At 35.8% G+C, this 25,867-nt stretch overlaps 1 protein-coding gene across 5 annotated transcripts in view; it reads left to right on the top strand.

Annotated features, from left to right (window-relative positions):
* Positions 1 to 25,867, top strand: part of LOC150100889 (syntaxin-binding protein 5-like) — a 710,057-nt gene that overhangs the window by 70,292 nt on the left and 613,898 nt on the right. For all 5 annotated transcript variants that reach the window (XM_090401895.1, XM_090401898.1, XM_090401897.1 and 2 more), the window contains exon 2: positions 11,573 to 11,670. In XM_090401895.1, the coding sequence (XP_090258021.1) occupies positions 11,573 to 11,670 (98 nt within the window). The remainder of the gene's footprint in view (positions 1 to 11,572; positions 11,671 to 25,867) is intronic.

Here is a 25,867-nt window from a genome sequence, read left to right as displayed (position 1 = left end):
CTTCCTTAATTCTTGCTGACAACTCAAATAAAGACTAAGTATTGCTTGATATAATGCTCCGCTGACACCATGCAACTGTAAGGTTTTGAATAGCTTCTCTCTTTGCACCTTGTCATATGCTTTTTCCAGATCTACGAAACTTAAATACAGATCTTTGTTATATTCCCATAATTTCTCAACTATTTGTTGTAAAAAATCTAATCCTGACTGCCTCTATTTAGCCTGAATCCAGCTCACCAAGCTTCCCTTCCACAATCCTTCTCAATCGTTTTGCATAAATATTATCAGGAACACTTAGTAGAAAAATACCTCTGTAATTCTCACATTCAGTTTTATTTCCCTTTTTATATATGGGTACTCTGATAACTCTACTTCAGTCATCTGAAATTCATCCCCAGCCACTGTAAGAGTTTTATACCTCCATACTTCAGCATTTCTGGTCGAATATCATCTACTCCAGCTACCTTTCCACATTTCAATCTTTTGATGGCATTTTCTACTTCAAGTATGGATATGTATTCCTGATTGTATGCCTGGTCAGTTTTTTTACCACTGTGCTGTTACTGATTGTTTCATTTAGCAATTTTTCAAAGTAATTACTCCATACTTCAAGGGTATCTTTTTTTCCAGTTTTCATGTCACCTTGATCATCTAGGTCAAACAAGCTGACTTATTTGCCAGGAGCTTTTGATATGCTTTTTCTTTTCATTCACGGCCTCTATTACTTGCTGTGTCCATCATGGAGTGCTGATTTTTCTATCCTTGCAGACAATCTCATCACATGCCTCTCTGGCTGAATCAATGTTCTCTTCAGGGCTTGCCACTGAATCTCCAAAGTTTGGTTCCTGTTCCCAAACTTTTTCATATTTGTGTATTTTAGTCTACCGTTCACATCTGAGAGCTGCTCAACTTTGATTTGCTTTAAAACTTTCTTACATGTTCCTCTTTCAATATGAAATTCAATTTTATCCTGCTCAAGACTAAATGATGATCACTTCCAATTTCAAATCCTCTCTACACTCTGGTGTCTTGCACCAGAGAGAAAACATCACTGTCAACAACAGTCAATGAGACTTTTCTTATTCCTTGCCTCTTCTCTCCATGTGAATATGTGCACATTTTTATGTTGGAACATGGTATCAGTAATAACCAGTCCATGTCCTGAGCAGAAATCCAACAGGTATTTGCCATTATTATTAGCTTTGCTGTTTTCTCCAAATTTTCCCAGAATATTTTTGTATGTCTGACAATTATTTCCTACTCCTCTATTGAGATCCCCAACAAGGACCGATTTTTCATTGTGTCATTTGCTTTCTCTAAAGCCCCAAAAAATTCCTCCACTTCTACCTTAGTAGAACCTTCTATCAGACCATAGGCACAAATAAGTCTCATTATCCAGTTCTGCATTCTGATGCCCACATCACTCCACTTGAAATTGCTTGTCATTTAAGAAGATTAGCCTCATATTTAGTGTTGAATACTATGGCTACTCCTTCTTTTCTTTTGATTGTCATTTCCTGAATATAATATTTCATATTTATTTCTCAGAAAGATCTCACCAGTTTTTGTTTTTTTGTTTGTCATCCCTATTCTGTCGATCTAGTACTTATCCAATTCCTCAGCTAACTCCATTTCTTTATCATTCAAACTTCTTATGTTGATAGTACCGATCTTGAACTCTGGTGATATTTAGTTGGGATGTGTTTTAGGATTTGTTCCAGTAGCTGACTTTTCGCTGTTCACCCTGGTTCCCAGGCAAAAACAATGGGGGCTTTGTTAAGCCGGGCAGTGCTCCAGCCGGCATGAAATTCTGTCATGTTGTATCATAATTTTGTATAGTGGTTTCAGCTGATAAGAATACACTTTGGTTGGATAAATCCCATATTGCCAGCCCATCGTCATTCATTCAGTATCCAGGTAGATAACTAACAGGGTGCACCACGAGAGGATGAGGATTGGAAACAGAAGCCTTGGTCGGTTCTCTGCATTCCTTTAAGGGCTCTGTGGAAGTCTCCTCAGTTATACAGCTTTGACCCTTAAGCACCTAAGTCACATTTTCCCTCTGAAATATTTCAATTATTAAGTCACCATTTCTTCTAGTTATTTCTTTTTGGAAAGGAAAAAATATACAAACAGCTAGATGGGATAGCAATCAGTCCCTCCCCACACACACATACACACGTCAATTTCTATTTGGGACATTTTAAAAAACAAACACTTAACAACTACACTTAAACCAGTAGTGTGGCTCTGCTATGTAGATGGTTTGCTATTTGACCCCCATGGCCTTGGACACATTGGATACATTTTAGCACATCTTAACAGCCAACACACAGAAATAAACTTTGCAATAGAAAAAGAACAGTTGTCCTTCCTTTCTTGGACACACTACTGACACTGCTACCTGAAGGCTCGTTATCCTTTTCCATTTATAGAAAATCCACATTTATGGGAAGAACCCACGAATAATAGAAAGGAAAGAATGAACTTCCCACATTTTGTGAAAGTGACCTGCGGCATACCAACAAGCACATCAAAACTTGATGACAGCAATTAAAATAGCACTTTCCCTAATTGCACATACAAGCTCAGTCTGGCCTGACCTGACCTAACCTAATCCTTGCTTAGAGAGAACATGGATACTAACCATGAAAACAACTAGAAGAAAAATGCCAAAATGGAGCCATAGTTGAATCATTGGCTACAAATGAGGAAAATTGGTGTAGAAATCAAGTGACACTATTAACCACTCTAGAAGCCAGTGTGCAGGCACCTCATAGGAAACGTGTGACCCATATAGTCAAATATATGCTTCACAGAGTTCTCCATATTCACTGCACCAACAAAGTGCCTCAATAATTTTTAAGGACACAGATGATAATGAACACTCGATTAGTGTTCATTATCATCTCCAGTCTACCAAATCCCACCTACTTTTTCTGGCAGAAACCCCAAATCTCTTCCACCCTCCTAAGCACTACTTATATCAATTTCCCAACTAAACATTCTCTGATTCCTTTCAACCTAAGGGTGGCATCTCCATATATATATATATCTGTAATGACATTCCATGCCAGAGATATCCAATCTAGAATTGCCAGACTTTGACCTTCTTTGGTTGAAAATCTTTCCGCTCCACTCAGTCAAACTCATTACTATCTATATTGTTCCCCCAATGCCACCAACTACTCTGAGCTCTTCAACTTCTTTCTTTTAACATTGATATTTTCCAGTCCCACTTCCTTAACAGTGAAATCATCCTCCTACTTTTCTCCTTCAGTTGGTTCATATCAAGCAGGCAGAGATGCTGAGACATCTGCCATCACTAACAAACACAAATTGTTCACATGCCTACCAGATAATCCTAACCACTCTCCAAACACCCTAGATCTTATAATTCCAATCACACAGTTGATTAGAACTTTTCAACTATGCCTAGAACTTTAGAAGTCTGGAACTTTCATTCCAGACTTCTAAAGGATTCTGTTAGGTCATCCATTTGCATGGTTGAATAAGAACTGACATTAAATAATATACGGAAGTCTCTTATCGAATATTTTAACATTAGAGATTTCAACTTCAACAATCATCTTCTATTGCTAACTGCACTGCAGACAGCTAATGCATGCCACATGTTTTTCATTTATTACCTAGTTTTTCAGTGTTTAATCAACTTTGTCATTCATATATTTATAGTTTTTGATATTTTCATCATGAAGTACTCACCAGTTCTATTTTAGGTACTGAAATTAGTATGTGTATTTTACTTACTGCAACATCTAATAAATTTCTCCTTTCCTATCCCTCCCCCCCACTACCCATAACATGGTGCTAACATAGTGCAGGTTGATCAACCAACCTCTTGTGTATGGGCTCAACATAATTTTCTTTGTATTTCTCTTTTCATGTTATGCACTTGATGAAGTCTTCTAAGAAGACAAAACTAGTTGTGCATTCAAATAATAGTTTTTTCCTATTTTGGTATCTCTCGGTTTCTAGTAATTAAATTTCTTTGTGTTTGCATGTTATTGGCATTGTTTATATCACGAAGCACTATTATGAAGAACTGTTTATGCTTTATTATTCTATGATGCATTTGTGTGCTTTAGATTCATAATGAATCAAGACAATCTTCTGTAAAGATTGTCTTGATTAATAGTTAACAAAGAACATTAGATTTGCATTTCAATGCTATGGTTGTATTTACATTTCTACTTCATTAAAATCATTTTTTTCCAAATTGGAATGTGACTTATTCACAGGTACAGGGTGTTTTCTTTGAGACTGTCTACCACGAGTCAAAAAAAAAAAAAAAAACTTTGAACATATTGTAGTTCTTTAAATATTGTTACATGTGAACAAGATGAAAACATTATTATTATTACCCAAGACCCCCCATGGAGTCAAAGACTCTTCTAGGAGGTCCTTTTATCAAACACAGCTCATCATTCTGTGCTTTAAACACACTCAAATTCTCTGCAGACACCACACTCTCAGGCAAGGCATTCCAATCATTAACAACTCTGCATGAAAAAAAACCTGCTTCTCACTCCCCTACTCACACCCTCTTTATACAGCTTCCAGGGATGACCTCTGGTTCTCTTCTGATCTCCCACTATTTTCTGTAGAACTTCTCCAGCATTGATCCTATAACAACCCCTTAATAACTTGTAGGTCTCTATCATATCTCCCTTCTTTCTCCTGCCCTCCAGACTCTGCAAGTTGCATCTTCTCAATCTTTCCTCATACTCAACATTCCAGAGATTAGAAACTACCTTAGTCAGTTGCCTCTCGACTCTCTCTAACATCTCTTCATCCTTCTGAAAACTTGGTGACCAAATCTGGGCACAATAGTCCATGTGTGGCCTAATTAAAGCATTATACAATGGAACAAGAAACCTTTGTGTTGTCTTCACAATTTTAGCTATGTGTCCCCCTAAATTTCAGATCCTTATCCACCATCACCCCCAGATCTCTTATTTCCTCCACCTCCGACAATATATCCTCACCAAGCATAAATTCTGCATCCCATTTTTGTTTTCCAAATTTTAAAACCTTATATTTTGCAACATTGAACTCACATCCCCATTCCCAATCACTCAATTTATTCAAGTCTTCTTGTAAGGCCACAACATCTTCTCTACTTTTCATGGTTCGTCCCAACTTTGCATCATCTGCAAACAACTGAATATCTCCATCCAAATCTTCACCAGTATCATTAATATACGAGTTAAACAGCAATGGCCCTAAAACAGACCTTTGAGTCACACCACTAGTAATGTTCCTTTTCCTGGATATCGCTCCCCCATACACAACTTGTTGATACCTATCAGATAGCCAGTCTCCAATCCAATCTGATATCCAACCCCATCCACTCCAGTTTGACTATCAACTTATCATGCAGTAATCTATCAAAAGCCTTTGCAAAATCAGTATATTACTGTGTATTCTTCATCTCTGTCCATGGAAGCAGTCACCTTATTGTAATAAGTAAGTAGATTACTAAAACATGACCTCCCTTTAGCAAATCCATGCTGTCCATCAAAGATAATACCATTGTTGTCAACCTGATTCTGGATCCTAATTCTTACAAGCTTCTCCAACAGCTTAACCACAACACCTGATACACAGATAGGCCTATAGTTTGATGCTTGAGTTCGATCACCTCCTTTATGAAGTGGCACAATCTTGCCCTCCTTCCACTCCTTAGGAACTTGACTGAGTGCAAGACTCTTATTAAAAAAATATGTCAAGGCCGACATCAACTCCCTTGCACGTTCCTTCAGAATACGTGGTGATATTTAAGTATAAAGAGCTAATATATTATCATGGTGATATATTATCAAGTCCCACAGCCTTATTTACATCTAGTTTGCTCAACTCCCCATACACCTATTGCTCACTTATAGTCAGTTTCTCTTCTCCATCATCAACTGCTCTCAATCTCTCCATGAAGTCACATTCACAAGATTCAAGACCTTTATGAACTGCTCATTAAGTATCTCCACGACACCTTCTGCAACAGCTGTCTTTATACCATTTTCTCCCATCAATTTCATCTTTCCATAATCATTCTTTCTTTTGCTGGCTATATATCAAAAGAACTCCTTAGGATTCTTTTTGGCTTCATTAGCTAAATGCTGTTCATACCTCACTTTAGCTACCCTCACCAACCAAATCACCTGCCTTGCCTGGTCTTTGTAGTCCTCATGGAATTGGTTTTTTCCACTTCTCTTATGCTGCCTCCATAATGCCCTTTTTCTCTGTATCGCATGCTTAATCTCTTTATTCATCCATTTCACACCGACCTTATGTAACCTTCTCACCCTTGGAATACATTTAGACATTGCATCTACTAGATAGTTTTTGAAAATCCCCCAACCTGCATAGATATCTTTTCCAGCTAACTCCTCATTTCATGCTACACCTGCAAGCTATCTCCAGAGCTCTTCATTATCACCCGCCTTGTAGTTCCACATATACCCTTTTCTTACAGAGGTCCTCACTCTGTTGGTAATCACCTCATGGTCACTCTCACCAATGGATGGGTGATTTGACACTTCATTTTTAATTACATCCTCTGATGAGATGACCAAATCCAAGACCCTCAATCCTCGTGTCCCCTCTGTTACCCACTGTCTGAGGTAGTTATCCCTCAAAAACTCAAGAAACTCATTTTCTTTACTTCCAGTTGCTATCTCATTATTCCAATCTATATTGCCATAATTAAAACTGCCCATAATGATCACTCTTTTCTTGTTTGCTTTGCTAATTTGATTATACATTTCATAGTCACTACCATCCACATTTCCTGGTCTATAACAACATCCACCCAAGTATTTCATTCCATTCCATTCACCTCTATCTCACACCATACTGCCTCAAAACCACTGGCGCTATTTTCCTCTTGCATCTCTACTTTGTATGGGCATAACTCTTTCTCTATCAACAATAGCACTCCCTCTCCCTTTTTTACCCCTTCTATCCTCACGAAGCACATCATAACCTTCCATCTCTATTCCCCTCAGGATGTCGTCCTCATCTAACCATGTCTCGCTTATTCCGACAATTTTTGGGTGAACAGACTCAATTAGTGCAACCATTTCATCTGCCTTGTTTCTTACACTTCTAGCATTTGTATATAAACACAACAGCTAGTTTCATTGATAACACACATTCGATGTGATCTCTCCATGCTCGACTGGGGCCATTTCCCTTTCTGCTTATTAACTTTAGGACCCTCTTCAATTCCAACTGTTTCCTCTTGATCCCAGGTCATCCAATTCCTTTCCTGTCTACGCATTCTCTCACATCCTCTTGGAGCATTCACCTTTCTCATGCTATGTACCCCTGTCCACCCTGAACACCTCCCCATTTCCATGTTCATCTTGCACACCCATTCTCTCATTTTCCATACTTATGCCACTCACTTCCTCATTCATAACCACCTCTTCAATCTCTCCTGTCGTACTCTCCTGCTCTTCCACATTACTTCCCACTTCATCTGATTCATTCTCTATACTCACTTCTCTTCCTTCCAGCAACAGTCTCTCCAAATGACTAAATAAACACATGTAAAACCACAGTAATAGGTTTTTTTTTAAATACGTAAATATTTCGACCTAAGTGTCTTAGGATATCGTCAGTACAGTTGAGAACAATATTAGGAATAACATACAGATAGGGTGCATGAATGCAATGGAATCCAAATGCATGCAGCAGCACTTTCTAGCATTAAATATATATATATATATATATACACACACACACATTAGATTATTTAGATTAAATTAAAATCAAAATTGAATTACTTTACACAATTCTGTATGACAATTTCCCATGCTTTAGGAATGGCAAGAACATAATTGCGGTTTAGATTGGGTCTGTGAAGTAGAGCTTCAGCACTTTCTTTATATAAACATTCACGTTTGTATGAAGATCTATGTAGAAGTTTGGTCTTTTCCCAGTGGATCCTATGGTTTGGGTTTTCAACTCCGTGTTGGGAGAAGCTGGATTTCTGTGGCTTGATGAGATGGATATGATCTTGATGTTCAGAGATGCGTTTAAGAACAGATCTGCCTGTCTGCCCAAAGTACGACAGTTTACAGGAGCATGGTACCTCGTACACGCCAGGTAGTAACAGCAGTGGGAGTTTGTCTTTAGGTGAAGGTAACAAGTTGTAGATCTGGTTGATGGGTTTGTAGGTCGCAGCAAGATTGTATTTTTTCATAATTTTTGAAAGTCGCTCTGATATGCCTTTGACATAAGGTATGGGAATCCTATGGGCTTGTTCTTGTCTAGGTTGATGTGTGGAGAAGTGGCTGATGATTTTTTGAGTAGTTTTAGGATTGTATCCATTTAGAATGGCTATGTTTTTGATTATTTCCAATTCTTGTTTTAGAGATTACTCAGAGGAGCAAAATCTGTGTGCTCTGGTTACCAGTGATTTGATGCCAAATTTTTGAGAAGGACGATGAGCAGAAGAGTTGTGGATGTTAGCAACCTGCAAAGGTCGGCTTTCGATAGACAGAAGTGTAGATGGAACTGTCTTCTTTTCTTTGGATGTGTAAATCCAGGAAAGAGATACCCTGTGGAGATTTTTTCTAACGTAAATTTGATGCGGGGGTGGAGGTTTATTTTTTCTTTATATAATCAGTCTCTCCAAATGACTCGCACCATAACTACTCAAATGCAGTCCATCGTTCCTATACAGTTCACTTCATCCTTCAAACTCATTCCACATTAACAAATTGTACTTCCCCAATCCTGACACATTTCAGCCAACATACCATTCATAATCCTTGCTCTCTGCTTCATCTCACCACAGTCATGCCTAGGCAACACGCTAACTACCCTTCCTGTCACACTATTCTCTTTTATCTGTCTAAGCAGCCTCCTGATATCCATTCTGATATGCTCTTTGTCCTCTGTCAAGTCATTCATACCTATTAAAATCATCAACTCCGCTCGCTCCCTCCTCATATTCAATGCCTCAGTCACTCTACTCATTTTACTACCTGGAAAACATACCTTGTGCATCCTCTCATCCAGCACACCTTTAATAATGGAGTCGCCATACAAAACCACTTGCTCGTCTTTCGTTAACTCTTTCGTACCTACTCGATTTGTTTTAATCGTTTTCACCCGAATTTTTTTAATTTCACTCTACATCCATTTCATCTCTTGCCTCATCCAACCCAATTCAACTTTCGAATCTCGTTTCACATTCTCTCTATCATTCAGTCTTTCTAATTTTCGAACTCTCGACTCCCGCTTCACACTTTCACTCTCATTCATCCTTTTGAGTTTCTGTACTTTCAGTCCATGCGTCCAACTTTTGCTTTCATTTATTCTTTCCATTTTATAAAGCAATTAACATTAACAATTATATTCAAATAATTTCTGTCATCACTCTTTTCAGCAGCTGAGTCTATATGCTCTTCCATTGTCCTCCTCTGAGAGAGTTGCACACTATGGGAGATGATCACATTTGTCAGCAAGGGTTAAAGGGTTACAGCTGTTTCCTGATATAACAACTTAGGGAAAAAAAAAAAAAAAAACTTCTCATCTCTAAATTTACATTTTAAAGACAATAGCACCATTTCCTTACTCCAGCTATTTCAGAATGCATAGCTCAACTTCTTTGTATAAAGTAGAAGAAATCTTATTCCTTTTAAGTATATAGATTATATCTGTTTACAGAGGAAACAAACAAATCATAATGTAGCCACTCATGCTGTTAATACTGTTAGTGTATTTGTTGAAAGAAAACAGTTGCTGAACAAAAGTCACTTCTGGTCAGACAGACATTTGAGCAAATCTTATGAGACCTATACATTTATTCTGCTTTAAATTAAACTTGATTGCATATTTAGTTTACAGTAGAATTTAATAGTATTTAATTTTATCTAAGTTAGGAAACTTTCTTACACTTGATAGTCTCCCATCATATTTTCACAGCTAATGGATGCCGACTAATATCTTACTTTGCTTGAAAGCTTTCACTAGTATTACTAGTGAAAGGAATTATTTTTTGATATTTTCTCGTGTGGTTATCATCCATGTTGCAAGTCTTAATGCTGGTCAGCTACATTTTTATTTATAAATTTCTTTTATTGCTGAACAGCCTCATGTATAAGATAGCAGAAGAGACTGTTAAACCTTTAGTACCCAGATGGGCTGAGAGTTGCAGAAAAAGAACAATGCTGTTAACATTGGATTTGAAGACCTGTAAATTATACTCTTCAGGAAAACATTAGAGGAAGATGATTCCAAATGACACCAGTACAAGAAATGAATGAAGAGGAAAATTTTGTTTGCTTGGAGTCAGACCTTGGAGGAGCATTGCTTTAATGGATTTTGAGAGGATTGGGAGCATACTGATACCAGTTCTGATGAAAACAGCAAGCTTGAAAATTATTTGTAGTAGATGCAAGCAGCAGAACCAAATGTATCAGTCTATGAGCAGAGTGAATTGGTGAGACATGGGTCAAATTGCTCTCTTCTGTTTTTAGAAAGCTCTTTAATGGACTGTCCTAAATGTGATAACAATATTCACTGGTTAGTGGATTTGCAATTTGTATGCAGTTAATATTTGTTGGGAGAAGGCTGTATTTGTAATGCATTTATGCCAAGAATGAGATTTCTTGGCATAAATGCATTACAAGTAGTCTGCTGAACAAATATTTAGAGATTTGGGTGAGGTAGATATTTGAAGAATTGGGAATGTTAGGGTTGTTGAAGGTGATATCTGAACATTTTGTTGATTAGTTAGTGTAGAGAAAGGGTTTTTCAAGTTTTTTGTCATTACTATTTATTAATGACAATATGTTGTACCACAATTAATAAAATGATACAGAGGTTTGAATACGGGTTACTAAGGGCTTTGTGATGTTTTTCCCAAGGAACATAATCCACAGCTCTTCAAGGTAATTGTGAACAAGTTCCTTCTTGCTCATTCATGGTACTACTATAGGTTGACTAATCTATCCTGGATGGGTTCACCACTTATATATATATATATATATATATATATATAAACTCTTAGAGATATCAAGGGCAGCTATTTGAGATTCATAAAACTTTTCACCATATCATCTTTTGTCTAAAGATCAACATAAGCAAGAATTTGCTTGTCACTTACCTGGTATATGATTTAAAAAACTAAGACCATGTAAGCACTTTTATAAATTGCCTAAGCATCTGGTAGATTCATTTTAGATGTCTGTGTGTGCATATAAAAAGAAATGAAATTTGTTGAGTCATCTCAGCTTTGGCTTAAATTGAGTGGTGAAATTGAGCAGTGTGAATTGAAAACAATGCAAATTATGTTACAAATGAGAATAAAATAAACTGCATATAGCATATTAAAAAATGCTCCAAGTTCAGTTGCTTGTGATAACTTGACCATAAATATGATGTTGCCAAGTGCACCCTTCTATGATTATTTTGGATTATTTCTTTATTTACATTTTACTAAATGTATTTTATGTTTTGCAACTTCAGTATAATAACAATCTAGTCCATTTAAAAAGGAGAAAATATATCTATCTGAATTTACATTATTTTCTAGACAGTACGCCATGGTTTTCCATACCAGCCATCTGCCATTGGTTTTGACCCAGTACAGCGTCTCTTAGCTATCGGCACTAAAAATGGATCCCTGAGGATGTATCCTTTATTGATCTCTTTGAATTTCAAGAATGTTTAGTTCTAATTTTTTTTTTTTTTTTAATATCAAGATATAGCCTTCTATATATGTGATATATGATGTCAGTTATTTGTTTTTGCATACCATATTATACTCAGAAGTTAACTATTTCTTTATATACAAAATATATTATTTTTTATTACCAAACTCTCTCTCTTAGTAATATACATCATTATTATCAGATAACATATGCACATACATATCTCAAACTTCATATTTTAAGAGGTCTTATTTCTTTGTAGTATTATTATTTGGAAATTATTCAAGATTTTTATGGTACCAGGATATCACAAATGATTTAAAAGATAGCATCAGGATTATTTAAGACATTAAATTAGCAGATTAAAGTGTGATAATAAATATATACAATATTCAGCCCTGGCACTTTATTACTTCCTTCCATAAAAAGTTGTAAGCATTATCATGGGTGGATTAAGATTTTCTTTAATTTTAATCTTTATATATATATATATATATGTGTGTGTGTGTGTTTAACATAATCCACAAACTTTACTCTAGAAGCTGAATGTGAAACTTTTAAGCCATTTGAAGCTTTCAGATATTGGGATGACTGTTTCACACTGAGCAATGAAATTTGAATCCACCTAACAATTCACAAAGATCCATGCCCACATTGAGATTCGGATCCACCACCTGTTGGTTAGAGAATGGGTATGATATTCATTTGAGAATCATACTGCCAGTCTTGTGCAGGTAGACTTAATCATGGGGAGAGGGGGAAGAAGAGCTGATAGATATCAGAGGGTGGTGTATGTATGGTTGAGTGGAATCAAGGCAAATGAGGGTGACTAGTGGAATGGCCCAAAGCTCTGCACTAGGACCACTACTCTTTAATTTCTATATTAATGATATAGTAGAAGATCTGAAAGGGGGGGGGGGGGGGGCATTCAGTTGTTTGCCGATAATGCAAAACTAGCGAGAGCAATAGTTGATAAAGGTCATATAGATATCTTACAAGATAAATAAATTGGCAGTGTTGGCAAAGGACAATGATTGTCACTTCAATGTTATAAAACGTAAGCTAATGATAAAGCACTTTGGGATGAAAAGATTACACACTTCATATCATATTGATGGTACTAGTTTACAGGAAATTGATGAGGCTAGGGATGTGGGGGTTGATTATGGATAGAGATTTGAAATTCAGAGGACATATTGCAAGAGCTTGCAAAATAGCTCAGAGGATTACTTGGTTGCTGAAGAGCACATTGTCAAGTAAAAGTAGGGAGGTTATTATCCCTGTTTATAAGGCTATGATTCAGCTACATGTTGACTGCTATGCACAGATTTGGTCACCTGCGTTTCTTTGGGATCAGGAGGTGGTGGAGAGGATTTAGAGTCGAGTGACCAAGCTGGTAACAAGTTCTGTGGAATGTTCCCTATAAGGATAGATTGAGGGTGTGTGAGTTGCAGGGTTTAGCTGACAGGTGGAGGAGAGGGGGATATGATAGAAACTCATAAGTTACTAAAGGGATATTGTAAGATTGACACAGAAGAAATTTTTCAGTACATGAGGAGTAGGGGGGGAAAACAATGGATCACACTTGGAAGCTTTCTAAGATTGTGGTTAGTAAGGGTGTGCAGACTAGGTTATTTTCTTGGAGAGTGGTGAATGAGTGGAATAGATTACCTGAGATGGTTGTGAGCACCCCAACAGTGAATAGGTTTAAGGAGATGTTTGACAGGTATTGTGTTAATGGATAGAGTTGGTCTCTCATGATGAGTCTTTTGACTCCATGGAATGCCCCTACATATAATAATAATCATAGAAATGGTCACGTGACACTGGCAACCTGAAAATTTGTACTCGGGTGGTATTGTTTCATTACCCATTATCAGAGAGAACTATAAATGTTTTCAGTTTTTTGTGACTGCTGTCCGTGAAAAGTTTTTATAAATCTATGGTACATTTGTACCATATGTGGGCTAAGGAATTTTTTTTTAAATTTTATTATATGTTTTTATTTATTTTTTGCATAGTCCAGAAACTTTTCTCTAGAGACCAAATGTGGAACTTTTTTGAGCCATTTCAAGCTTCTAGTAAATGGGGATGGTGGTCTCACACTAGGCAGTGAAATTCATCACCCACCTAAGCATATCTGTTCTCCAGCCTGTTGGTTGGAGAACGGATATGATAACCACTTGAGGATAACAAATTTTCACCTGTAGTTGTCGAAATTATCTTTTTTAGTCTTATAGGTATTTTGGGAGGAAAATTTACTATGTTGATGAAAAATAAGATGGGAAGAAGAAGAATGAGGCCATTTCTAGAAGTGTAAAGATATGGTGAAGAAGGATGCGAGGAGTAGATTTTTTACATGGAGAGTGGCTGGTGAGTGGAACACAAGAATTAGGAGTGTAAGTGATTTCAAGGTTCAATATAATAGGCATATTGCTAGTTAAGTGGGCCTCCCACTGTGAGTGACTCCATCCATTACTCTAATAATAATAATAATAAACAACCTTTGAAAATTTGCAGCAATATAATGGGAAGAGCTCCTTTGTATTAAAATCATCCACAGGCTGACAGTAATTGATAGAAGCAGGCTAGTTACAAAGCAGCGTAATATTCATCACCAGCATGTGTTCTCCAACAAAAGGATAATGAAAATTTCAAAATCATCCCATGAATCCTGGATATGGTTGCAACCATTTAGAACCATCTGAGACATGCTCTCCTCCCTAAGATCAAACACTGAAAATGTAACATACACAACCCAGTCTGGCAACAGTCATAGGGTAATAAATATTGTGGATTATTTACATGTATAATTAATATCATTGAATGAAATATGACTAAAATTTTAAGTACTGATGTGTACCAGAAATTTCAGTGATTATATTTCATTATGTTTCTCTTTGTATAATAAAATAGCTTTGTGTTTGGCTAAGATATATGATATGCTTCGATATTTTCATAGCAAAGTAGATTCTGATTATATATATACTATGGAGTCAGTATTCTATGTACTGACTATTATATGTATGCTGTTAATAAATGATATGACAAAAGAGGCAAGGTTTTAGTCAGCAGTGTGGAGTTGTGTGTATGTATATATATATATAAAGAAGGATGGATTTCTGAAAGTAAATGTTTACTGAGTTAGCATACCTAATGTTATGAGTTCACTATTTCAAGCTTATTGCTGAATGTTTTTCTTAGCTGTCAAAAGGATAATAAATTTTTATTTGATTATTAATTCCTTGTTAAGATATTAAAAACAGGAAAAATAAAATCTTCTATTGAGATCCAAATACCAACCTCATTTTTTTGTGATAGAATATGTTATCACAAAAGATGCTGTGATGAGTATCAGCAGTATAACTCCATCTACATAAATTTGTGTATAAAAATACGTGTCTAGATGCTTTGAAAATTATAGTAGCTGTAGCTCTAGAATAGAAACTCCGGGGGCTAACATTTTACAAGACTCTGTAAATTTAAATATTGTTTTCAAGTCAGATAAATGCATAAACCCAATGAATTCTTTGATGAATCAAGTTTTATTTGGTGTTAGTGAACTAAAATGGAATGGCATTTATATAATTTTCCCAGGAAATGTTTGTTTGTTAAAGGATTAAGTAGAGAAATGACTGAATTGGAACCAATTCTAGAATAGAGAAGTGAATCTTAAAACTAAATTTGTAAAACTAAGAGTTGTTAATGCTATGCTCTGACTTGAGAATATATTTTTTGAAGAAAAAAGTTTTATAGTTTATCTGAAGGCTTGAATGATGCCTGGTGAAAATATGAAGGTTCTATACTGCTTAAGGATGACTCAAATGCCAATTTGTAGGAATTAATGTGGTTCTGGAGAATATCATTAAGCATGCTTTGAGATGTTAATGATAAAGTAGTAAATATAATTTGATAATATTGTGAGTACAGTCTGCCAGCATAAATTACATATAACCCAGATGTCATTAGATGAGAAAACACAAAATCCCAGATCATATTGCCTTCATAAAAAAGCAGGGAAATATTAAATGTTTGAAAGAAGTGCTGATGGTGGATCAGATCCCCTAATTATTAGATCAATGCATTTATATATATTAAAAAATAAACAGAGGAAAAAAGTTAATAGATGCAAATTTGATATTAATGTATAAAATTTATGTGGCAACACAAGCAACCAGACATAACTGTGAAAGAAGAATGTTGTTGAATTTTGATATGGAAGAGTGTCACTATAAAGAATATCAATATCAGCAACTTCCACAAATTGTGAGCGAGACTAGAATATTTTCTAGCATTTGTACTTCATCTGAGAATGTAGATGAAGTGGGCAAGTCCTCATATAAGTAAGGAGGGGAAGGAATTTTTTTTGCAGAACAATAAAAACACATAAGAGTTTGCAGAATGTTTTGCAAAGGCTTCTATCCATACTATCATGTACATGTTCAGTACTTTGATCAAGGGAAGAACTGTGTTCAATGGCTAGAATTTTATAACTGGCTTCATACCAAGTACAATACATCTTGATTCATGATAAACTTCACTACATATACTATTCAGAAACAAATTCCTATGCCATTGTGAAAAGCAATTTTCTACACTGTTCATTGAACTGATTACTAAGATACCACACACTGACATTATTCAATGTCAACGTATGGTATCATCAATCAGTTCAATTATCTTTATTTTTAAAGGTCATCTTATCATTCTACAGATGACATGTATCTAAAATTTCTGTGAAATAAATTGTGCTATTGTTAGTTTATGGACCTTTAGCTGCACAATATCATGTGTATTTCCAAACATGGGAAGTACTCCATCTAACATAATGGAACATTCCACATTTTTTCCATGTGCTGAAACGCAACTTTCCTGGTCACTCGATCAGTGATGGGCTACAAAATTGGTCACTCATCTCCAGTACTTAATCCTTTAGATGACTGTCTGTAAGGCATGGCTGAAAGAGCTGGTGTATCAGGCAAAAGTGAAATTACAACATGCACTGCTTGGTTGCAGTGTATATTGTGATTTTAGTGTGATTGCAGCGTTCTTGAATAAGCTCATCAGGTACATGTCTGCTTATTCTTTACCATAAAAATAGTCAAAGCCATTTTATTTTTCAACAGCAAACAACCATAGCTCTATATATTTACTCAAACCTCTGCTATAAGCTCCTGTAGTTATGTATATTCATCCTAATCTACTCTGTACCTGATCTCTATACATCACAAAATTTAACAATGACTTACATTTTACTGTATTAGTTACCGTATTTTCCGGTGTATAAGATGCACCCAAGAAATTTAATACAATTTTATGGAAAAAACCTAAAATCCAACACAAAATATCTCAACACTTCAACTCAATACTGATAAACATCGGTAACTGATTACTCGCGATAAGATATTATGAAACATGAATAGGGACTCCCCATTCTTAGCCAATGACGCGCTAGAAGTCACGTGAAGGTCACGCATCAATTTGATTGCACCATTAACCGCCTACAAAGATCTTGGAACATAAAAGGGAGTGCGTATGACTTTGAAAAGAGGAAACAATCTTTACCTTCGTTATATAAGATGCATCCCATTTTTAAGATGAATTTTTAAGGTTAAAAAAGTGCATCTTATACACTGGAAAATACGGTATATAACACTCATTAGTTTTTTTTTTTTTTAATTAAGATTCCATTAAACTTATTTCTTTAGGCAAATCATGCCATCTAAGAAAATAAAAGGAATGTATGTGAATAAACGTACATTTCTTATGTCTCACTAAATGGGATAGGCCTCTAAACAAAACCTCTTAGATACAGTACTCATTTTATCAGTTTTTATTTAACCCAATTTCCACAAATAACTGTTAGTCACCATTTAATGAGCAAAACATTTTTTGCTGATTAACCACCTTACTGGCCATTATAGATGAAATACGTATCCTCATATGCTTCGTATCCATCATATATTTCAATGTAATATCAATGGTATTGCAATTTTAATATGCACTTCGCATCCATGATAACCTTGACGTCTATAGACGTCTTGGCCGGTAGCATGTTTAATAGATTGCCTTCCAAGGTAATGAAGTTAACTGTTGATGAATTTCTTCATTATTTCAGAGAATTGAGAGCAATAGAATGATAATTTGATGGCTAACTTATGTTATTTTTGGAATGGGATGGTATAGGTTACTTTCATGCTGCATGATGAGTATGAAAGATTTCGAAGGTAATATAGGATGTGTGTTAATTCTGAACATAAATACAACTGTAAGTGGGATATTAGGACCAGATGTGTTGTTGATATCAAAGCTATTCAGGATTCTTCTGGTTTTCTCATGATAGACCAGAGGAGACTTGGAGTGAGCTGTTCTTGGTGAAATAGAGGATACTTGCTTTGATCATCTCTACAGGAGTTGGCAGTGAGGCATTGATGCTAATCAGTTTTATCTGTAGGTAATATTATGATAGGAGCACATGTTGAAACATGAAGGACAGAAGTTGCCTTGTTGGGGGGGGGGGGTCTCAGCTACCATTTAAACAAAAAAAAGTTTTATGCACTTAGTCCTTTCAAAGTCTGATATGAATTTGTCTTTCTGCAGCTGTTATGTATTGCACTTTAGATTGAGCATAAATGAGTATGAAGCTGGAAGTTTGGATTTGAGCTACTTGTGAATTTTTTCTTAGATTTGTCTCAGTTATTGCAAACCAATGCTTGATAATGAATTCAGTGAAATGAGGGATAAAAGGCCTTTATTCAAGAAGACTTGTTTCATCTGTATCGTTGAGAACAGGTGCTTGGATTGGAAAAGGGAAAATAGTAATCAGCAAAAAAGAGGATTGAAATCACAGAGGTTATTCTTTGGCACCACTGTGTCAAAGAACAAATGCAAGCAAGTGATTGGGTGAAGACTGCTCTATCATATGCCTTAAAGGAAACTTGGATGAGGTTATGGTCTGAGTTACCAAGTGGAAAGTTGATAGCCACATATTTGGAAGGAGAACTGATTAAGAAGGAATCAACAGTGTTTGAAAGGCATTGAGGAATTATCTGGTATTCTGGTGCATAGTTAGTTTGGGAGGAATCCCTTTGGGACAAATACCTTGTCATCTCTTCTAGCTTGGTTAGTGGAATTGGTTTAGGAAAATCAGTTTGAGTTGTAAATGTTAAAAGTTCTCAAAGAAGGTTGATCTTGCCCTTTGGGTATTTGGACTGCAGAAAATCATGTTTCAATGACAAGTAATCAAAAAAGAGGAGAACGGTTATCAGAACATGGAGAGCAATAATAAGAGCAAATGACTGTATCTTGAATGAAGCAAGGAAATGTTGAGCTGGAGCAGATCAAAAAGAGGAAAAATCAAGGTTTTTGATTGTTGATTAGCAGTTTTTTTTTTATGGTGACCTCTTTCTATATTTTGTGAAGCGCATTGTGCAGTTGTGGCCTGCTGAGGTGAAATAACCAGTTATTTTTTTCCCCCTCTCTCTTGAGCAGGATGCATTTGAAGAGGCTACTTTTGTTTTTTTTGCTTCAGTGAATTTTCCAAAGTTTAATTTTGCTCTAATAGTTTTGTGCATATAGCCTATGTGCTGTGTGAATGGTTTGATTTCTTCCTTATTATGTATTGCATTGATGACATCAGTTAGCATTTGCTGTAGGTTGATCTTCGGATTATTATTCTTCTACATGTGGATTCATTTGCAGAACATGTCCCTCTATCCCAAGAAGGACTCAGTGACTAGCATACAGTTGTCCAGAAAGAAGACAGCATTGTTTTATTTCCTTGGTACTAAGGTAGTATGCAAATGATCTAGTTATTTTAAGCATCCACTCATGGATATGCCAGATACAACCAATAATGAAAATGATGAAGTAACCCACATGAGAAACTATGAAGTGTTTCTATACACTAACAATGAATCTTCAATACCATAATGAAAATGAACATTTTGAGGAGAAACTTGAAGCGAAACATCATAGGATATGAAAGGGAAAGTGATGAGGATGACACTTCTGAGCTTAAAAGGGTGCTAGAAAATTTATTACTGGATTACAACTATTTATCATGCAGGAAGGCAACATTATATCTGCACTAATCATCTGTGCTCATTATGTTTAATATCAATCAATCAATAAAAAAACATTGGCCATGCTTGATCAACTCCTATGTCATTAATTGCTAAGCTGCATGTGTTTAATACACATGTAAATGAAATTATTTTCATGGCAAATGTTTTACTTTAATTAAAGCCAATTGTTTAAGTCGGTGATTTTGCTATGCAATAAACAAAAAACTTGTATTTTGTCTTATGTACATATCCTTTTAAACTCTTGATGTGCAACTCTGTTTAATTTTGTCAAATTTTGCTATTCCTGATGTGGTTGCAATTAACTGGAATCTACTATTTTGTCTGCACTCTGACACATGTACAGTGGTACCTCGGCTAATGAAGATAATTCGTTCCGGAATCAACATTCATTAGTCGGAACGTGATTTCCCATAGGTTTCTATAGAAAATCGTTTAATTCGTTCTGGATGCTGCCTACTATTTAAAGATAAGTTTTATAAAATACTAAAAAGCACACTATAAAAGGGCGAAAACTCACCCAAGACTGTGATGAACAACTACCCAATTAGAAGAAGGAGAATGGAAAGTAGAATGAAAATCTGATGATCTTTACACTATTATATACACTTTATTAAACTGAAAATATGTACACAATGTTTTTACTATTCTTCTTCCAAATTTTCAAAGTTTATTCAAGGTAAGTCTCCTCTTCTTCAGTAGTTGGCCTCTGTCTCTTTGCTAAAGGAGAAGTCAAAAATCTGTCCAAAGTTGATTGAACTTCTCTTTTTTTTAGAATGTTTTTAAAGTGATTCAGACACTTGTCTTCAACCAAGGCACAAAGTCTGTTCATTTCAGCTTTGTTGGGATGCCACCATAGTGCAGCATTTTTTTAATGTCACCTGTTGGCATTCTTCCCTTTTTATTGCTGTCCTTCTCCTCTGATGAGCACTCTTTCCTGATTCAGTTGCTTTTTCAACTCTTCAAGATCTTCTGTTGTCAGATCTTTTGAGTCTTCTTCATCTAATTCTTCTATATCTTCTTCATTTACTGCCAAATATAATGCTTTGCCCAAGGAGACTATCTTATCTACAATGTCAGCAAGTTCCCCAGCAGCATCTTCAGCATCTTGAACACTGGAAACAGCACTTCTTATCTTGCAGCAGTCTGGCTATAACTTTTTCCAGGCAGCATTAAGTGTCCTAACTGACACTTCGTCCCATGCCATGGCAATGACTTGAATAGCAGGAAGGATATGATAATGATCCTTCCAGAATTCCCTCAGAGTCAGGCTGGTAAATGAAGTTGCATCAAAACATCTTTGGAACATGTGTTTTGTATACAATTTCTTAAAGTTTGATATGACCTGTTGGTCCATGGGTTGCAAAATAGATGTGGTGTTTGCAGGAAGAAATTTTATCTTGATGAAGTTAAATTTGCCTCCAAATCTTCCAAGCCAGGTGGATGCCCTGGAGCATTGTCCAGAAGAAGCACAGCCTTTTCAGGCAAGTTTTCTTCTCTCAGCTACTTTTTCACCGTGGACTCAAACACCTCCACGATCCACTCTGTGAATATGCTTCTTGTTACCCATGCCTTAGTGTTTGATTTCCAATAAACACTAAGCATGGACTTGCAAACATTCTCCTTCTTGAAAATTCTTGGTGTCTCGGAGTGGTAGACCAACATTGGTTTAATTTTGAGATCGCCATTTGCATTAGCACAAAATAAAAGAGTTATTCTATCTTTCATAGGTTTGTACCCTGGCATACACTTCTCTTCTTTTGTGATGAAAGTTCTTTTTGGCATTTGCTTCCAGAACAACCCAGTTTCGTCACAATTAAACACTTGTTCTGGCTTGTATCCATGAATGATGGTCTACTCCTTAAATTCTCTAACAAACTTCTCAGCTTCCTCTTTATTTGCACTGGCTCCTTCTCCATGTCTAATTACACTATGGATCCCTGACCTTCTCTTGAACTTCTCAAACATCCTCTGCTTCCTTTGAATTCTGCCTCTGCTGTACTGTGTCCTGCCACATTTTTCTTCAAATTTTCATAAATCATTCTCGCTTTGCTACAGATCATTGAATCATAGTGTCACCAGCCATTTGATGCTCATTTATCCAGATCATCAGAAGCCTTTCTGTTTCTTCATTCACAGAACTTCTTTGGGATTGAGAGGCCAAGGTCTTCATGCAGCTGCAACTGAAGCTGCCTTAATCTCCTCCTCCTTCAAAATTTTAGTTATTGATGATGATGCTATGCCATGCTTGACTGCTAAATCCACAATTCTGACTCCTCTTTCATATGCTGAAATTATTTCTTTCTTTTGCTCAATTGTGAGCAACTTTCTGCTTCCCTTGGGTTTGTCGCTTACTTTTTTTGGACCCATTGTCAAGAAACTTTTTTCACTTTAAAAATTTTTTTCTGAAAATTATAAAAGAAATATGACATATAGCATATTATTTATTTAATTAGATAAGAATAGAATTTACTAATTATATATTAGTCCCCCATAGTAGAATTTAGCCAAGTAAAGAATAAACACTATCACACTTACCTCTCGCATTCACAGCCACACGGAGCGTGCACTGTACTGACACTGGTATGAGGCGTCTCACTTCTCACTGTCTTGAACGGAAACAACCCAGTCGGGTTGGTGGGTCTCCCCTATGTGATGTGGTCAGCTTATTTCTTTGTCACACACATACAGATGGAAAAGATAAAGCTCCTGGAATGGCCCGACCGTTCATTTTTGCTGCTTTATATTAGCGTGCGCATCCACTAAAACATTCATTAGCCGAGTCCGAAAAACAGCGAAAAAAAATCTTCATTAGCAGGGTCACTCGTTAGCCGAGGTATCACTGTATCACTGCACTTAGCAACATTGAAGTGATATTGATTTGTTTATAGCACCAGTTTGTTCAAATCAGCCTGCAGAGATTTCATAATTATACTTTTAAAAAACTGTTTAACACATATAATGGAAATTAGAATTTATTAAAAACTCCTATATATTTTGCACACTGTAAACTGTTTTTTAAAAGTATCATTATGTTTACCACACATTTCTATAAAATGTCTAGCTACAGCAGAGATGCATCATTTTCTCAAGTGATATGAATGATATTTTGAATGGTCTTGGAGGGCAATGTCAACAAATAGTTGGCCATTGCCTTCCAAGACTATTCATAGTATCATTAATTATATAAGTTGATTATTAATGATCCAGAGATAGAACCTTATACAGAACCTCTACTTATTTTGGTATTGGCAATGCCATTTGATCAAAAAGACTGGTTTAAATCTCAATCAGGATGCAAAGAAATTAAGGGCTTTTCATCTGAAAGTGAGTTAGCTAGCCTCATGGCAGGGTTTTTTATCCTGCAAAACAGGACATAATACACATTGGCTTCATTATCTTAGTTCCTTATCTTAATACCAAATAACCACAACAACAGAACCTTGTACATTATCTGATGCCCAATCAGTTAACCATTCTTCTATCCATACTACAAGCCTATTTTGCATTACAATCCATTTCAGCATTTATAACATTCTGTGATCTTCTGTCAGATGGCCTTTGCAAATTCCAGCAATATTGTAGTTTATCCATTGCTGTTTCCATCAAACTTTTAGTAAGGTTTACCATTTAATGAAGTCATTGGGAAGCACTATCCCTAGTCTCTGTTTCTGGATATAGACCTCTCGTACCTCAATTTCCCCACTCCACCCAAAGGTACCGATTGGTCTATAATTTGCTTCCTGTGTAAGGAACTGTTTTACCTTTCACTCTTTTGGAATCCTGATGATGTTTAGCACTGGTGCTATATCCTCAAACTTATCCATCTCTTTCATCTGCTAGTTCTTCTGTAGCATCATCAAGCCTGTTTTTGCCTCAAGTGTGTATGCCCTTGCCAAGTAATTGCTCAATAATTTTGCTGCATTCATCACTTTTCTATAATCTTTAATCATTAATATTATTCATTCCAGGGGCAGCTCATGCATAGGCACTGTGAAACTGCAGCACCCCCAATTTTTCTAGATATATAAATATATTTATTAATTAATTTATATTTGCTTGTAATATTTAATTTTATCATCAACAATCCTGTACAATTCTCTTATTTTGTATTAAAATAATAAAAATCCATCTTGTAGCACTTAGGAGGGCTAAGGATGCTAGCAGCAATATGACACTGTGTTTATCACAGTGTCATATTGCTACGTGCGCAAGCATGTGCACGTCATAGTGAGATGCGAGCAATTAGTGTAATGTGGCACTGTCCATCGCACAGTTCCACTGTTGTTTATATGCAGTTTGCGCCAGTAGTGGAGTGTTCGTAGTGCTTATTGTGTTTACTTCATCTCTTTAAATATTTGGACATTACAATTAAAGACCTAACATTTGTTATAGTTTTTATTTTAGAACATTATTGGGGTTATTGACAATTATGTCCTCAGATGTGCAACCTCAAGAAATAAGTTCTGTGACAGTAGTGACTGTAAGTGAACTGTAAATTCTACAACAGTCACACAAACATCAAGGAAAAAGTTATTGATCTTTTCGCTCGAAACAAAACAAGAAGAATGGATTTTATTTTTAAGTAATTTTGAATTATACTAAACTGTATAATTTTATCGATAATAAACAATATTTTTTCATGTTTAATTTTTTTAAAAATTTTTACCATAATTTTCATATTTTATCCAAACACGTATACACTGTACTTACAGTGTGTACATATATTTCGAAAATTGGAACACCCCTCACGATTTCAAGCCACGAGCTGCAACATGAATGATTGTGATTCTTTCACAATCATTCATGTTGCATATCATATAACAAAAGAACTCTCTAAGATGTCCGTTGCTGTTCATCTAAACTTCTTTTCATCATCTGACTTTCTCATATTGTAACAAATTATTTTAATTATCAATGGGGGGAGAGTGGTCATTGAAAGAAGGTGTAGATATACAATACAATTTTTGGCATAATAAATTATTTCAAAAACCTGTAAAAGAAATTCAAACATTTTTATTATGATTGCTGGCTAGGGAAGGGTGGCGTGAATTTTATTTCTTCTAAATGAATTCAGTAATATTATGACTTAATTATATATATCTAAAACATTGACTCATCATCAAGAAACTATTATTATTACATAACACCTCCTGGAAGTCCAGTGACTCATCAAGGGAGGGTACCCACTCTACAACTCTCCACCAACCACAACTACCTTCATCATCTACCCCAATGCCATCTACTGCCAACTGCCAGTACTAGTATTTTCACAATCACAACCATCCATGCCCACGGTGGGATTTGAATCTGAGCAGATACGCTAACCACTTGGCCAACCAGGCCAGAAGTAACATCAGGACTAGTCTGTTTGTATATAGAGACTGTTGACTTCATATTAATTGCATATCCCATAATCACTACTCGGATTGATTTTGACCTTTATTAAGGTCTCATCTGTAGGAGCCAGATGCAACAGTAAACAAGTAAATGAGTCATGAGGTTATGTCACGCTTATGCATACTTGGGTATAGGATTCAAACAAAAATATAATTTCTTGTCAAGTATAATATACGTTGTAACAGTGTGGGAAAACTTTCCACAACTATCTCTCGTCATAAGTCTTAATTATTTTACTTCACTGGGATGAGCTGCATGCAGCTATGGTGAGAATGGAAAGTGTGTTAATTTACAGATATTTTCACTTATACATATTGTGGAGTGAATATGAAAGACCAGGAAAGTAAACATTCAAAATGGATATATATCTTTTTGAATATTTACTTTCTCGCTCTTTCATATTTCACTATGTGGATATAACTGCTTGCAGACGATGGTTGTCATTTAGATGCTGGCATGGTGTATGGTCGAACTTAGTTATAATGAGCACTAGGGACAGATAAAAGTTCCTCGTTGTAAACATTACTCGCTATATCACTGAGTTAAAGCTACCTCCTATTTTTTTTAATCCTCACTGATTTGATAAAAAAAATACATTAAAAAGAGCAAAAGAAGTATTAGAGAGAAAAAATAATATAATTACATACAGTACCTAGATATTATTTGAATTAATATGCTTGTAAATATATTATA

The sequence above is a fragment of the Typopeltis vanoorti genome, chromosome 12 (assembly GCF_054136105.1).
Source record: "Typopeltis vanoorti isolate ZY-2024b chromosome 12, IOZ_Tvanoo_1.0, whole genome shotgun sequence".
Taxonomy (NCBI): domain Eukaryota; kingdom Metazoa; phylum Arthropoda; class Arachnida; order Uropygi; family Thelyphonidae; genus Typopeltis; species Typopeltis vanoorti.
Note: the sequence above shows the minus strand (reverse complement) of the source record. Positions and strands in the feature narration are given on the sequence as shown.